Source organism: Astyanax mexicanus, chromosome 4 (assembly GCF_023375975.1).
Source record: "Astyanax mexicanus isolate ESR-SI-001 chromosome 4, AstMex3_surface, whole genome shotgun sequence".
Lineage (NCBI taxonomy): Eukaryota > Metazoa > Chordata > Actinopteri > Characiformes > Acestrorhamphidae > Astyanax > Astyanax mexicanus.
In genome coordinates this window covers 13,328,357-13,343,406 of record NC_064411.1, presented here as the reverse complement: position 1 = coordinate 13,343,406, position 15,050 = coordinate 13,328,357, and the positions used below count along the sequence as shown (strand labels likewise).

The window sequence follows — 15,050 nt, the reverse complement described above, 5'->3', positions numbered from 1 at the left end:
CGCAGAGTCTTGAGTATTCCTGTCAGAAAGCAAGACCACGCCGGTTTTCCTAGCGATCTCCTTAGAGTGGCCAAGTGGCTCTCTTTTTCTCTTCACCTCTATGAGAACAGTGTATACTGGGCTCAGTTCACAGAGGTTCTCTTTATTCCTTCTTTTTCTCTTCACCTCTATGGGAACAGTGTATACTGGGCTCAGTTCACAGAGGTTCTCTTTATTTCTTTCGGAGCTACCTGCTTCGCTTTAATCACTCCACCTCGTTGGTCGTGTCACCACGAGGCTGTCTTTCTTCTTTTCTCTCTCTCACTTTCGTCACAAAAAAAAAAAAAAAAAAAAACTTTCTATCGTTTCTAGCGACCAGAGGGGGAAACCTTTTCCCTTCTAACTTCGCTTACCTTTTTATCTAGCCTTTATTGGTTGGTTCTCACAGTTTACAAATCATTAATCCTGCTATAATTATTATTATTATTTTCTTTCACTTCGTTTACTTTGCTCGCGCTCCGCTTGCCGCGAGTCATTTAGTTCTTTCCAGCGCTGATGTCATCGGCTCGTCCCCGGTGGCGCAGTGTGTAGGCCGGGGTCTCTGCGCCTCAGAGCCCATTCTCGCGGGTGTTCAAACCCCGCTCTCCGCGATTTTTATTTTAACTTTTTCAAACCTTATACTGTCGCTTTGTGTCTTCCTTTCTTTCATTTCGCCACAGTAAAACAGTTCTTTCTACTCTTACACTTTAGTTTGTTTAATTATTCGGTGTTCTATACCCTGCCCCCAGTGTTAAAGCACCTACAGTCACTAATCACTCATATCCCTCTATAGTGTTGTGGTCTACTCATTGGCCCTTCACACAAACGGTCTGGGTTCAAACCCAGCTCAATGCAATTCTCCCATATTTGCTTTTGAGTTCATCCTGGTGCTATCTGGATCTTACCTTTAGGGTAGCTGTCTCATTACAGATGACTTTCTAACTGAGTATAAACATCTCAGAGAAAATGGGGTAATTTTTGAAGAGAAGTCCTACAGTGTCTATATTGAAGCAGTGATCTGTGACGCTCCAGCAAGGGCTTCTATTAAGCGCATTAAAAATCATAATGCCCACTACAGTTGCGAGAGGTGCATCAGCAAAGGTGTTTACATTGCAAGAAGAATGGTGTTCAATGAACTGGAATGTTCCTTGCGAACAGATCAAGCTTTCAGTGCAGTAGAATACAAGGACCATCAAACTGGTGCCAGTCCCTTTATTGCTGCAGGAATTTCTCGTGTCAAGTCAATTGTCCTAGACTATATGCATATGGTTAACTTGGGAGTAGTTAGACGGATGTTAATTTTCTTGACTAGGGGCCCAAAACTTTGCCGCTTATCTGTAAGGCAAAAGGAAAAAGTATCACAAAAGCTGAACCACCTGAGAGGAAAGATGTCTAGTAAATTTGCTCGACAGCCACGGAGTCTGGCAGAGCTGGACAGGTGGAAGGCTACAGAGTTTCGCCAGTTTTTGTTGTACACAGGACCAGTTGTACTAAAGGATGTGTTGTCTCCCCAAAGATACTACCATTTTCTATCTTTGACAGTAGCTATGTCATTAATGTTGGAGTCAGATGAGAGCACTCGCAATGCATACCTTGCATATGCCCATAAACACATGACACACTTTGTCATGCGCTGTCCTGTACGGAAAGTATTTTTCTGTGTACAATGTTCATGGGCTGATTCACCTTCATGAGGATGTTCGCCACTTCAATTGCTCATTGAATGATATATCTTGTTTTCCTTTTGAAAACCATCTCCAAAAAATCAAGAAACATGTACGGAATGGGAAAAATCCACTAGCACAGGTGACCAGGCGATTATCAGAGATTGAATATGCAAACACCAAAAGAAGGAAAACACAGCCTGAAACACAGCCTCACATGTTTGTTTCTACAAAAGAAAAGGACAGTTGTTTTCTCTTGCGAGACGAAAGATATGCTTTCATCAGGGAAAGAAGAGGAGATGGCACTGTGGTATGTGATGTCCTGCACCAGCAGTACACCTCACCGTTGTTTGAAAAGCCATGCAACTCCAAACTTCTGAATATAGTGTACACAAGTAATAGGCAGGGTAGGATGAAAAGACGACAACTGATTGAAACAGATCTGCTCCGCAAGGTGGCCTGCCTTCCTCATGAAAATGGTGGCTATGTCCTCATACCGCTCCTCCATGGTATAGAACACAAGATTTAAAGGTTGGTTTTTATTATTAATTATTCAGTTATTACTTATTATGAGGATAAGGGTATGATAAAGTAATAGTAGTATCTTAACTGGGCGGCACGGTTGTGTAGTGGTTAGCACTGTCGCCTCACAGCAAGAAGATCTGATCCAGGCTGTTCTGTGTGGAGTTTGCATGTTCTCCCCATGCTTGATTGGGTTTCCTACAGGTACTCTGGTGTACTCCGCATTTGCCCGATAACACTGGGATTGGCTCCAGGCCCCCCCCCGCGACCTCAACTAGTGGGATAAAGTACAATTGTTGTGGAATATCTTAGTTGCAATTTCATACAGAATTGGTGTGGAAACCAGCTAACTCTTTATGAATGTGCTTTTGTTTTGCAGGTCATGTATGCCCGGGCTGTGTGGCTGGAGCATGGAAAGGAGGTGGAGGGGACTGCCCCAGACAAATGGATTGATGTCGACAACAAAACTATTAGATGGCCAAAAATGAGAGAAAAGGCAGCTTTCTACAATCAGCACCCCCCTCAGGATGACTGGATGACATTCACTTGGGTGAAACGTAAAATGACCTCCGGTAAGTTATTTTTTAAATCAATTGCCTAATAAGGTGCCTCACTCGTAAAAAATTACATTTTAAGGCAAAGAAAAACAGCAAATGCTAGTAGTAGTCATTTTTATTGTATTTGTATTTTCTGTGACTTAAGTCTCGTTGAATCATTTTGCTCATTGAATGATATCTTGTTTTCCTTTTGAAAACCATCTGCAAAAAGTCAAGAAACGTACAGAGTGGGAAAAATTTGTATTTTCTGTGACTTTAATCTTACAGTTAACATTGATGAATGCAATGAATATAACATGACGAGCCATGTTGAAGAAGAACAGGAAAATGAGCAAGTAGTGAAGAGGAAAAAGGCCAAATGCAAGTTTGATGACTATATTCTTGGTATGCATCTAGAATTGTTGAATCTGTCCTGAGTATCAAATTCTCTTTAATGAATATATTTAAGTAGAGCTGGGCGATAAATCGATTGTATCAATTAATTTGAGTTTACAGTTAAGGACGATGTGTTTTTTGGAAAATCGATTTTCTCCGTTTTTTAACTTCCGCTACCTACGCTCGCTTTGTGCACCCGTATTCAGAGCGACCCTCCGCCTGTGCGCTGTCACCACACACACACAAAAATCACACACAAAACAGATGTCTGGCTAGAAATAAATCCTACCGTTTGTAAAAAAAAAAAACTGCAGTGTCATCTCTCCCCGGTGAGGAAAACACTCAATAATAAAATCGAAGATTTTTTTTTGAGGCCATATCGCCCAGCTCTATATTTAGGTCACTTTTTAAAAAGGGAAAAAGGGTCATTAACACATGTTATAAAATGTTGATTTGTACAATTACAGAATCTGACTATCTAGACGAGGAAGAGGAGACCATGACAGGTATGTATTTCATACATGATCAGTCTTTATAAATGTGTATATTGTTTTAAAGTGATAAGGTTAGTTACAAGGTTAGTACTCATTATTTAAATGAGTGATACTTCCATTCATTTTATTTATTGAATCTGTCCAGATGCCTTTGTAAAGGCACCCTCCTTTCCTGTTCCACCAACAAAGTCCATTCAGATGGGGTCTGCTGGATGTAACAAAAAGTTTACTGCTAGTAAGTATCCATCAAATAAAACTATTTTTAATTTATGTACATAACTTGTTCATGCATAATCATAACATGAAGTTGGTTACAGCATGTGATCATTTACAAATGTCCGTTTTCAGACCCTGGACATCCAAATGTAAACAACACCAGCCAGCTGGGGGGCTCAGAATCTGACCAGTGCGGTCACAGCAGTGGATCCAGGCACAGCGACAGGTCCCACTACAACAGCCAGTCCAGGTACATTGACGGGTCCCATCACAGCAGCCAGTCCAGGCACAGCGACAGGTCCAGGCACAGCGACAGGTCCAGGCACAGCGACAGGTCCCACCACAGCGACAGGTCCAGGCACAGCGACAGGTCCCACCACAACAGCCAGTCCAGGTACATTGACAGGTCCCATCACAGCAGCCAGTCCAGGCACAGCGACAGGTCCAGGCACAGCGACAGGTCCAGGCTGAGCAACAGGTCACATCATAGTAAACAGTCCAAGCACAACAGTGGGTCTAGGCACATCGACCAGCATAGACACAGCAAATTGTCTAGTGACGGCAGCAGGTCTCAACACAGCAAGCATTCCAGACAGGGTGACTTGTACAAGAACTGTAAGTATTTATCAGAACCCAGCATTAATGTTCTAAATAGGCCTGTCACGATAACAACATTTTCAGAGCTGCTGAAATCTAGCTGCGGTCCAATTCTCATGTAAACAAACTCACGCAGAAACCACATGGTCATTATCGATCTCTGCAAAAATGATCGCGGTTAAAACATTATCGTACGATAAGTTGATAACGTAATTATCGCAACAGGCCTAGTTCTAAAGTAGCAGATGAGTTTCATCTTTTGAACAACTGGTTTTATGTTTAACATGCAGAGTGATTACACTCTAAGAGGTTACGTTATGGCTTTAACTTTTAATTTTCTGTAAAAAAAAAAAGTGTTCTATTAATATAAATTGATCAAGCATTAAACAAACAAGTTCTTGAAAAATTTCCCAGATTCTGAAAGTGCTCAAATGCCGATTTCAATAAACTCTTGGAGGTCTTCCGAGCAGAGTGACCGGTCTTCTGCTCTTTGTAAGGTCTACATTGTGCTTCTGTACATTAATCGATCAATTAATTAACTGTTTGACTTGCACTATCTTTCAGATTATGATACTGTTCAAACGCCAGTCTCAAGATCCTCTGGCAGATCATTCTCCCAGCAAAGTCCGAGGTCTTCTGCAAATGTATCCAGTGCTAGGTCTCAGATGGAAGGACACTTAAGATTTCCACTGTCCACAGCGAGTAAGTGCTAAGTAGTTAATGTTAGGCTTTAGCTCAGCTGTACACTGTAACACCTTCTTACAAAAAAATATCTGTTTCCATGTCAGCCAGGGAAAATAAACCCACAAAGTCTCAACCTAGTTCTGGCAGAAACTGCCACCATCTCCTGTGTCTAGTTTCATGCCCAGAACTAGGTTGAATCTTTCTGTGGGTTTATTTTCCCTGGCTGTCATGGAAATGGATATATTGATGGCAAAGGGGTCAGCAGTTATGAATAACCACTCCCACCCACTCCATAAACTTCACAAAGTCTTGTCTTGTCTTGCTGTCCTAGTGTCTGATTGTTTTAACCTACACTCTTCCTTGCACCAAGCAGTGATGTCAGACTACCTCTTTTACTTTTCTAGACAACTTGTTAGTATGTCCAAAGAAGCACTTTGACACCACAGATTGGGAGGCAGCACGGTGAAAAAAGTTTTAGGGCAATAAAAGGATCATGTGTGTAGTTGATTATCATTGTCTTAGCTGACTAGGTAGACTTGTATATTAATGAAGGTTGCTCTTACTCTTCAATTAAATGTTATGGAAAGGATTGCTATGTGATGTTCTGTCATGTGAGATGATCCGTTATTTTTTTACCTCATATTTGTGCCCAAATTCTACCTTTGTTTAACCCAGCCACAGGCAAAACACACCTGATGTTAACACCATAGTGAATGAGCCTCACTATTGACTTTCTGGATGGAAATGGAGGAGGGATAGTGGATTGGGGTGAAGGCTTAGAGGTGGAGGGACGAAAACATGAATGCAAGCACAAACGTGTCTCTTTGTTTTCAGAGTTTCAGAAAAAAGTCTTGGCCAAATTGGTGGATATCCACTTAGAGGTCAGAAGGGTGGGAAGAAGTGAGCCTACTCTTTCATCTGCCAATATAAAGCAGCTGGAGACAATGGAGGAGTTTGAGAGGGAGGAGGAATGCCTCAAGGACAAGCCAACCTTTGAATCCCTGGTATGATTTGCAAGTGATATATGTTGTGTGTCATTTATCAGTATTATTTGGGTATATGTCAGTAAAAATGTTATAGCTACTGTTCTTTCAACATTGACAGTAATTTCACCCTTTCATTTCAAGGTGTTACAACTTGCAAGAATTGGTGGGAAAGATGTAAGAGACTGTGTCCACAAAATTCTTGACAGGTATTTTCCACAGTATGAAACACATACAATATACACATACAACGAGTCAGACATTGTTACAATTCTTGTGACAGTTCGCCAGTAGTAGCCTTGGGCCGATAAACGATATTATCGAATCGCGATAATTTAAGCTAGTGACAATATTAAGCGCATTATCGTCCATGCCATAACCACGTGTCTTCTACCGCTGTTCCCTTATTTTAACCACGTTGTACAAGCAATTTAATCTATGGTATATCTGTAGCAACAACAACAAAAAAAAAACAAATAGGGAATGCAGAAAACTTTTGTTAAAGAAGCAATAATTAAATAAAATAATACAAACAATAAAAATAAAGAAATTATTAAATAAAGAAATAAATAATAATTAGGAATAAATTAACAAACAAAACCTAAAACAAAACAGCAATAATACTAATAGACTACTACTACTAATAAAATAATACTGACTAGGTAAATAGCTAACTCACTAACTTACTGAATAGGTAACTAGCTAACTGATTAGCTCATTGAATAAGTAAATAGCTAATAGCGTTTGGGAGAGCGCTGGAAGCTGCAGGCGAGGTGGGCGTGGTCAGTGTCAGACGGAGGGTTCAGGCAGAGCTGTCAAGCTGACCAATGGAGATTCAAGAGGAGCACCTCCTTCTAAGCCACACCCACACCAGTGTGTCAAAAATCCAGAAGCAAAAACCTGAAGCAGAAGCAAGAGAGATTACAGAAGCAAAAGTCTTTAGCGGCAAAAAAACACAAAAATGAAAGCAAAAACTGGCCAAATTCAAACTGAAATAATTTTGTAATAACTGCAAAAAATAATAAAATAACCAAGTATATTTAAAAATATATTTTTGCTATATTTTCTCTTTTGAATTTGCAACATATACTTTTTCCTTTTGATTCTTAAAATTTTGATTGTGGATTATATTTTTTTGCGTAAAACTTTTGGCACAAAATTCACTCCATCTCATTCAAGTCCATCTCACCTGTTAACATACTGCATGCTATTTTCTATATAGCTGTCCTCAATCTCTGTCACGGAATACTCTTTGCTTGGTCTAAGTCTGGCTTTCTGACAGTAATCTCCACATGATTAACCTAATGGTAGCTAGCAGCAGACTGGCACAAGTAACAGTTTAATAACTGATGTCATGTATGGTATTAGTGTTGCAGAAAGGTACAAAGACACAGATACAAAGGTGTGTGTGTGTGTGTGTGTGTGTGTGTGTGCGCGCGCAGCAGCTGAATCCCGTTGTGTCTGTCAGATAGCAGACCAGAAGAGATAGCTACTTTATTTATCCCGAACGAAATTTCAATAGTATAAAGCTGCAGACCCGGAGACTGCAGTTTCAGGACCGCTGCTCTAGGACCCTTCGCGACACTGCCACCTAGCGAAATGCATGACTTACTACCTTTTAATATAATATGACCACTTACAGATTTAAAGCTTTATTTCACCCAAATATCACCACTTTAACTAAATACATACAGTTTTAAAGGCTTATTTCACCCAAATATCACCACGTTGGCTAACTACTTACAGATTTAAAGGTTTGTCACCCAAATATCACCACTTTAACTACTTACAGATTTAAAGGTTTATTTCACCCAAATATTACCAATTCAGCTAACTACTTACAGATATAAAGGTTTATCTCACCCAAATATCACCGCTATAAAACGAACTCACATTCCAACTGTAATCCATCGGGTCCACGACCACTTCGCTAGGTGGCAGGGTTGCGAAAATATAGGGTGCTAGAACAAATATACTCACCAGTGCTACAGTTGCTGTAGGTTACATACCCACATGGAGTATCTAAATGGTGCAATACCTGTTTTTTTTCAGGCTCTTCACCAACCAGTTGATGGCAAAGTTCAATATGAAGGGGAAAGGGAAGAAGCATAAACTGCCTCTGGAGACAACAAACCTATATGAAGCAATAAGAGGTATTCAGCATTTTCCTGATGTTTTTTTATATATTTAATAGCATCTTTTTCTATTCATATTTAGTACCTCAACTTTTTCATTATGAACATTTTCTAAATGTAAAGTCAGTGGTTTAGCAAAAATCTCAACTGATTGAATGCTCAATTGATGGAATTTTATTAATGAAAGTTAATGTTTTGTTGAATGAGAATATTAAGCGACAAACTATATTATACAAATGTACATCAGCCTTGACTACTTGATATTATGATGTTAATATAGACTGAAGCAGGGTATATATTACTTTCATTTAAATCCATAGGATAATTAGATATTTGGAAGAAATACCTTATTATTCAAACATCTTAAAGATTTTTGTGTCTGAGTTGTTTTATTTTGTAGTGGCAGATGTATCTATGCGGGTTCTTTCAATTTGTGACTGTATCTCTTAATTGAAAGTCACCATTTTTTGCAGTCTTGTCCCTTTCCAGAATGCACTTCATTGATTTAAGTTAACTCCATCTAACTTAGTCACATGTATGCTGCTGTGCACCCCATTAATCAACATGGGTCTTTGCAGTATTAGCACTTGATATTTGACAGGGCAAATCTGGATGTTTTCACATACAGAAATTAACATGAATTCTATGATGTGACCACTCTGGTTATCTTTTAATTTTGTTTTAAAAACTCTTGCAGCGGCAGTCATGAAGTGGGATAAAGAAGCTACAGAGGCTGCAATAAAGCATCATGCAGCAGACCATCTTAAACATGCACCTGGGAGGAAGGGAGGAGGAGGACATGTTTGTTTTTAGTTCATTTAAAGTTCCATGGGACTCTGTTCTGTCATTTAAAAACAAGGTGTTGGTGTTTACATTTTGATACATAAATGCAAATATTGTTTTCCTAAACCTCATTAAAGATATTTCTCATTTTATAAAATGTGTCATTTTTTTAATAGTCATGCATATCCAATTGTAAGGCTGCACTGAAATCAGAGTGGTGTTATTAAATACTTGGAACAATAGAGTAGGATGAAGGTTTGACGAACAAAACATGGTTTTCAACAATAAATTCTTAAATATCATCTTAGAAATATTTCATACATGATTTTGAACTGTATCTGATCATAAGCCTGTAAGTGATGTTGAAAAGAAGTCTGAAATGACATTGTTTTGAACTTCCATTTTGAACCCTATAAAGACGTTTTTTGGACATCCATAGAAAACGTTTAGACACGTCCAAAAGACGTCAAAGCAACGTCTTTGTTAGACGTTCGAAAGACGTCCACTGAAAAGCCAGAATGAAAGTTTTTGCGACGTCTTTTTTTAACGTCTATTATTGACGTCCACTGGACGCCAGCAACAGACGTTCAAAAGACGTTCAAAAAAGACGTCGCAAAAACTTTAATTTTGGCTTTTCAGTGGACGTCTTTTGAACGTCTGTTCCTGGCGTCCAGTGGTAGGTCATTGTAATCAATATAATGTGAAATGTAAGGTGAACATACAGCAAAAAACGCCACTATTAATTTAAACTCTGTTTATTCAGTTAGACAGTCGACTAATAAAGACAAATACACGAAAGCATTTATTAATAATGTTAAAATATATGTATTTAGACTAACCTAGCTAGGATAGCTAGCATTAGCTAGTTAATTTAGCTAACCAGCCTAGCTTACGCTACAAGCCGGTCAGGGCTAAGTGTATAATAACACAGAGGGAAATATGAACTTTTATCACAATGTTTAAACACGTTAGCTACAGAACACTAATAAATGTCTGAGAAATTAGAGTGTAAAAGGGTAACACTTTATAATACTCTGACTCATCAGGAGTAGACAGCTCCGGAACAGCAGGAGGTGTTATGAACACCTCAGGTGACTCTTTACTGACTGGCATAGTGTCCTCCTCAGCTGATCGAGGTGTCCTCTCCATAGGACTCCTGGTGCCACTTCAATGGTGTAAGAGAGATAGATAGCCTTTATTATTATCCCACATTGTTTCAGCAGCACAAACAAAAGGAAAAGAGTGCAAAAAGTACATACGATTAAATTTAAGAAAAACATACATACAATGGATGAGTAAAGTGTGGAGTGCATTTATAACTTAGAGCGTCTAGTGCGCTGCCTGGGGAGGTGGTGGTTATAAAGCCTCACGGCTATATATATATATATATATCTGTGCTTTGATGACCAAATACCTCTCCACAAAGTCACTTGTGTGACACTACAGTGTCTGAAAATCTTGGAGTTTCTAAATTAGTTTCTATGATATGTATATGAATGTTGTTGTTTTATTCTATAAACTACGGAGAACATTTCTCTTCGTTAGCTGTCATTAATTGGGCAACATGTGATCCACTCCACAAATTCACACTCAGTAATGAGCAGCGCTGATGCTTCCTCCAGTGGAAAATAGACAATCTCTAGGAAATATGGTGCATGTAAAAGCGTGTAAAAAGTAATAATGTCTATAGTGTGCATAACCTGTGTTAATGTGTGGTGTTTAAAATGATTTTTGCTGCCTTTTAATATTTTAATATTTATATTTCATGTTAAAGTTTATAGTTAAGAGAGTGGAGACAGGTAACATTATATTATATTAACCTTATAAATATGCTATACCGTATATCTGTCTTTGTTTAAAAGCATAATTTAAAGTATTTCAGCATGAAAGCAGGTATTTGTAATGTGTAACAGCGTCCTGTATCATAACTACATCTCTGCTGTTTGTAACAAACCAGACCGTGTGTAAATCGGGTAAAAAATGGTGGAGTTGCGATTATTATAGGTGTATTAAACACCTTCCTCAGTGTAAATTATTGCACTTGTGGTGCAGGGTTTCCTCCTCCAATATGGCGGCCACGCAGGCACACCAGCTCCAATAGACGGTGTTAGGTGATGCGGCGTCTGTGTATATGATGTCTATGGCTGTAGCTGGAGCTAAGGAGTGAAGCAGAATCGTTCCAGCTATATAACCCTTAAATAAATAATGACAGTGAGCTCAGGGTGTTTAATGCAGTCACGGAAAACAGAATCATTATGAAAAACTTATAAAAAAAAAATTAAATGTGGGTCAGAGCATGCGCACTGCGGGGAGGAGCACTTTTGGACGGGTAGCAGAACACCAGTCTAAAAACTGAGGGTTTTACAGCTGTGTGGGAGAAACTTAAGGCTCATGAACATCAAACATTACATTCAGCCCTGTGATATGATTGGCTGACAGTAGGGAATAACGTACAATAGCTCCGCCTTAGAAGGAGACAGGTGAGACGCAGGTGAAGGAGAAAGTCCAGTCTCCTTCTTTAGAAGAGGACAGAAGTCCGGATTCACTCGGTAAGTTCAGAACTGAAGAGAATGTAGAACAGAACCGTGTAGCTTAAAGTCAGAACCGGTTCTAAAGGTTCCTCAGATCCAGAACCGGTTCTTTAAGCTCAGCTCAGTGTCCGATTCCACTGGAAGAACCAGGATCAGCATGGAGAGCTGAACCGGGCCTGGATCAGACCTGGACCTGGTCTAGATCAGAGCGGCTGGAGAACAATCAGCTGTAACAGATCAATAATGCTGTAAACTTAAGAGAAATGCGCAGATATAGATTGATATTTATTGATCACAGTGTAGTTTATGCTGTTTAAAGCGCATTACTGCTTAATGTGGACTTTGATCTGTTGGGGAGATAAAAACACGGAACTGCTATAAAGGCGTGTTTATATGCAGTAGCGCTGTTTAACCAGCAGGGGGAGCAACGGAGCTCAAGATCACGCGGTGTGTTAGTGTTTTTAATCCTGCTGTTTTATATTATACTTAAATAATCTCTCTATTCTGATTCAGTAACATAATAATAATAATATCATTAATAATAATAGAACAGTGTGTATGTTTATAATGTTGTGTAATGCAGTAATATTACTACTAATAATTAAATTATAATAACAGTAAATGTTTCTGTAATCTGTAGAATAATGTGTAATGAGGGTAAATCACACTGTTATGTATCGTTCTCTGTTTGGTTTGTTTTGTTAGTTTATCAGGTTTTGTTTAATGCAGTTCTGATGATAATGTCATTATTGTAAGAATAAAGGTTTTATTGTAACGGCTGATCTGTTCTCAGGGGTCGGTGTCGGCAGTGTTCAGCTGTGTGTGAATGAAGAAGAGTAAATGATGGATCTTCAGAACTCCAGCAGTGGAGGAGGACCTCCTGTCCTAAAGTGAGTAAATTAAGTGATGGGTTTAATATGTAAAGTAGTTTTGTATTGTAATGGTTTCAGCTCTAATCCTGGAGCTGTGATCTGCATATTTTACAGTTTTAAAATACTGAGAACAGAGTTTCTCCTGGACCAGAGTCAGAACCCTGTGCTGTATTTAAACACAGAGAAACACTTAACAAACCAGCCAGTTATTCTTATAGTAGAATGTGTTTCTAATCTGTATTTAAAGTACATATCTGCCTTTAATATCTAATTGTTAATATTAATAATATGTTTCCTTCTGGGTGGTTGCTGTAGTGATATTATGCTGTTGCTAGGTGGTTGCTATGGTATGGGGTGGTTGCATATTTATGTTCAAAAATATGGTCCATATCGGATTTGTCTGTAGTGAAAGTGGACTCTGTACCAGATCCATTGTGAGGATCCGTCTCGGATTTTACCACACGCTGTCTGGGTTTACATTAGTATTAGAAATGAGGAAATCCTGATGTGCTGCATTTATATAGATCAGATGGAAGTGATTGGGTTTGATATTAAAGCTGTGGAATGAAGCTTCTCACAGAAAGACTTGTTCTATTCTGTTCTGATCTGTATCTCTGTTAGAGTTCAGTATAAAAATATACCTTTTAGTTTATAATACAGTATAATTGTGTAATTGTGTAGCTCTTACCAATACATGTTATTAACTAGACACAGATCTATAAAATACATATAGTAAATATGATCTAATCAGGTGATGACATTGTTACGTCACATTACTCCACACTTTACTCTCGTCATGGATCATCATTAAGATCTGTTTACAGGAGGAAGAGAGCAGCATCTCCAGCCCCCAGTGGAGTGTCTATGAAGAGTGATTGGTCCATGGATTATCCTCCAAACTTCAGCAGTGGAGGAGGACCTCCTGTTCTAAAGTGAGTAAATTAAGTGATGGGTGAATATGTAAAGTAGTGCTGGGCGTTAAAACGTTATCGATATGTATCACGATATATATTTTCCTCGATTACACTGATAAGCTGGGTGATAGGATTCGATAAACTTTATTTTCTATTTCCCGTTTAAGCTGCGCTGCGAACAGGTGTAGCACGCGATCAGGCAGCATGCTTTACCACTTTCCATGTAAACTAACGTTAACTTCAGCACGAGTGATGGGTTAGTATTTAAACACACAGAAAAGCAGCACTTTCCATCTTTTTTCCTAACCCTCACTGTTTCTGTTAGAAAACCCTGAGGGCAGAATTCTCCTGTTTCTGTTTCTCCTCTGTCTCTGACTACTTTGTGTTTTTAGTTTTTAACAGGTAGAGAGTCTGTTGTGCTGGATATTTTACTAAATACAGAAGATTACATACAAACAGTAAGATTAAAAACAGTAAAACATATGTAATACATACTTTTTATATGACCAAAATTTATTAGACTAAAACTAGACTAAAATGTTTGTTTTCACTGACTAAAACTTGACTAAAATTAATAATATCCAATAGACTAGAATGTAATTAAAACTATTATACATTTTAGTCAAAAGATTAAGACTTTAACTACATCAAAACCACCTGTCAAAATGAACACTGATATTACTCTTGTATTTTGCTTTATGTAGCTGCCTGCATTCAGGGAGGGGAATAATCCCTTGATTAAATATAATTTTAGAAGTGCTATGGGAATTTAAATTAAACAGACAAATAATGTATAGGGTCTGATTTTTTTTAGAGTTTATATATTTGTCCCCTTGTACTTGTCTTAAGGGCCAAACATGTGGGTGGGTTCCGGACCTGTGTGGATGTATAATGACTTTTTTAAATTAATTTAAAAGCTGTCTGAGCACCTTGTACCTACCTGACAAGATGTGGATATCCTAGTGTCTGTCCACAAGGCTCTGAGTCTGCTAGTGATTTTGGTCATAACTCCCATATTCTCTCACTTATGAGTAAAAAGAAACCTTTAAGTGTAACAGAACGTTAATTGATTTATATTGTGATACATATCGATATCGGCTGATATGGAAAACTATATCGTGATAAGACTTTTTTCCATATCGCCCAGCCCTAATGTAAAGTAGTTTTATATTTTAATGATTTCAGCTCTAATCCAGGAGCTGTGATCTGCATGTTTTACAGTTTTAAACTGTTACGAACAGAGTTATCTTAAACACAGAGAAACGCTTAACAAACCAGCCTGTTATTCTTATAGTAGAATGTGTTTCTAATCTGTATTTAAAGTAAAGATCTGCCTTTAATATCTAATAGTTAATATTAATACTTATTATTCCATATTGTAGTGTAGAGTGTAAATATGTTTAATTCTGGCACAGTAACAGTATTAGGTGGTTTCTGTAGTGATCTTATGTTGTTGCTATGGTGGTTGCTATGGTATAGGGGTGGTTGCTGAGCTGTTTGCAGCTGGCGAGGTTCAATAACCAGAACAGAGCTGCTCTGGTTCAGGATGGTGGTAAGAGGATCTGGTCCAGATTTTTGAACATAAATGTGACGATTTGATCAAAATCCGGATCGGATTAGTCTGTAGTGAAAGTGAACTCTGAACCAGATCCATTGTGAGGATCCGTCTCGGATTTTACCACACGCTGTCTGGGTTTACATTAGC

At 38.5% G+C, this 15,050-nt stretch overlaps 3 protein-coding genes across 12 annotated transcripts in view; 2 read left to right on the top strand and 1 right to left on the bottom strand.

The window, feature by feature from the left end:
• LOC125801120 (uncharacterized) overlaps positions 1-9,185 on the top strand; it is a 103,711-nt gene extending 94,526 nt beyond the window's left edge. For 3 of the 5 annotated variants that reach the window (XM_049477227.1, XM_049477226.1, XM_049477223.1), the window contains 10 exons: positions 2,584-2,776; positions 3,029-3,145; positions 3,604-3,642; positions 3,776-3,865; positions 3,979-4,461; positions 5,008-5,145; positions 5,962-6,131; positions 6,255-6,319; positions 8,163-8,263; positions 8,943-9,185. In XM_049477227.1, coding sequence (XP_049333184.1) covers positions 2,584-2,776; positions 3,029-3,145; positions 3,604-3,642; positions 3,776-3,865; positions 3,979-4,461; positions 5,008-5,145; positions 5,962-6,131; positions 6,255-6,319; positions 8,163-8,263; positions 8,943-9,058 — 1,512 coding nt within the window. In that variant the 3' untranslated portion in view covers positions 9,059-9,185. The remainder of the gene's footprint in view (positions 1-2,583; positions 2,777-3,028; positions 3,146-3,603; positions 3,643-3,775; positions 3,866-3,978; positions 4,462-5,007; positions 5,146-5,961; positions 6,132-6,254; positions 6,320-8,162; positions 8,264-8,942) is intronic. The other 2 variants (XM_049477225.1, XM_049477224.1) reach the window with 2 other exon arrangements.
• Positions 1-15,050, bottom strand: part of LOC125801482 (zinc finger protein 239-like) — a 297,730-nt gene that overhangs the window by 190,468 nt on the left and 92,212 nt on the right. The window lies entirely within an intron of this gene.
• The window catches only part of LOC125801107 (zinc finger protein 271-like), a 223,993-nt gene continuing 220,367 nt past the window's right edge, over positions 11,425-15,050 (top strand). For 2 of the 6 annotated variants that reach the window (XM_049477123.1, XM_049477127.1), the window contains exons 1-3: positions 11,425-11,577; positions 12,353-12,449; positions 13,244-13,363. In XM_049477123.1, the coding sequence (XP_049333080.1) occupies positions 12,400-12,449; positions 13,244-13,363 (170 nt within the window). In that variant the 5' untranslated portion in view covers positions 11,425-11,577; positions 12,353-12,399. Of the gene's footprint in view, positions 11,578-12,352; positions 12,450-13,243; positions 13,364-15,050 lie in introns of those variants that run through there. The other 4 variants (XM_049477126.1, XM_049477125.1, XM_049477124.1 and 1 more) reach the window with 3 other exon arrangements.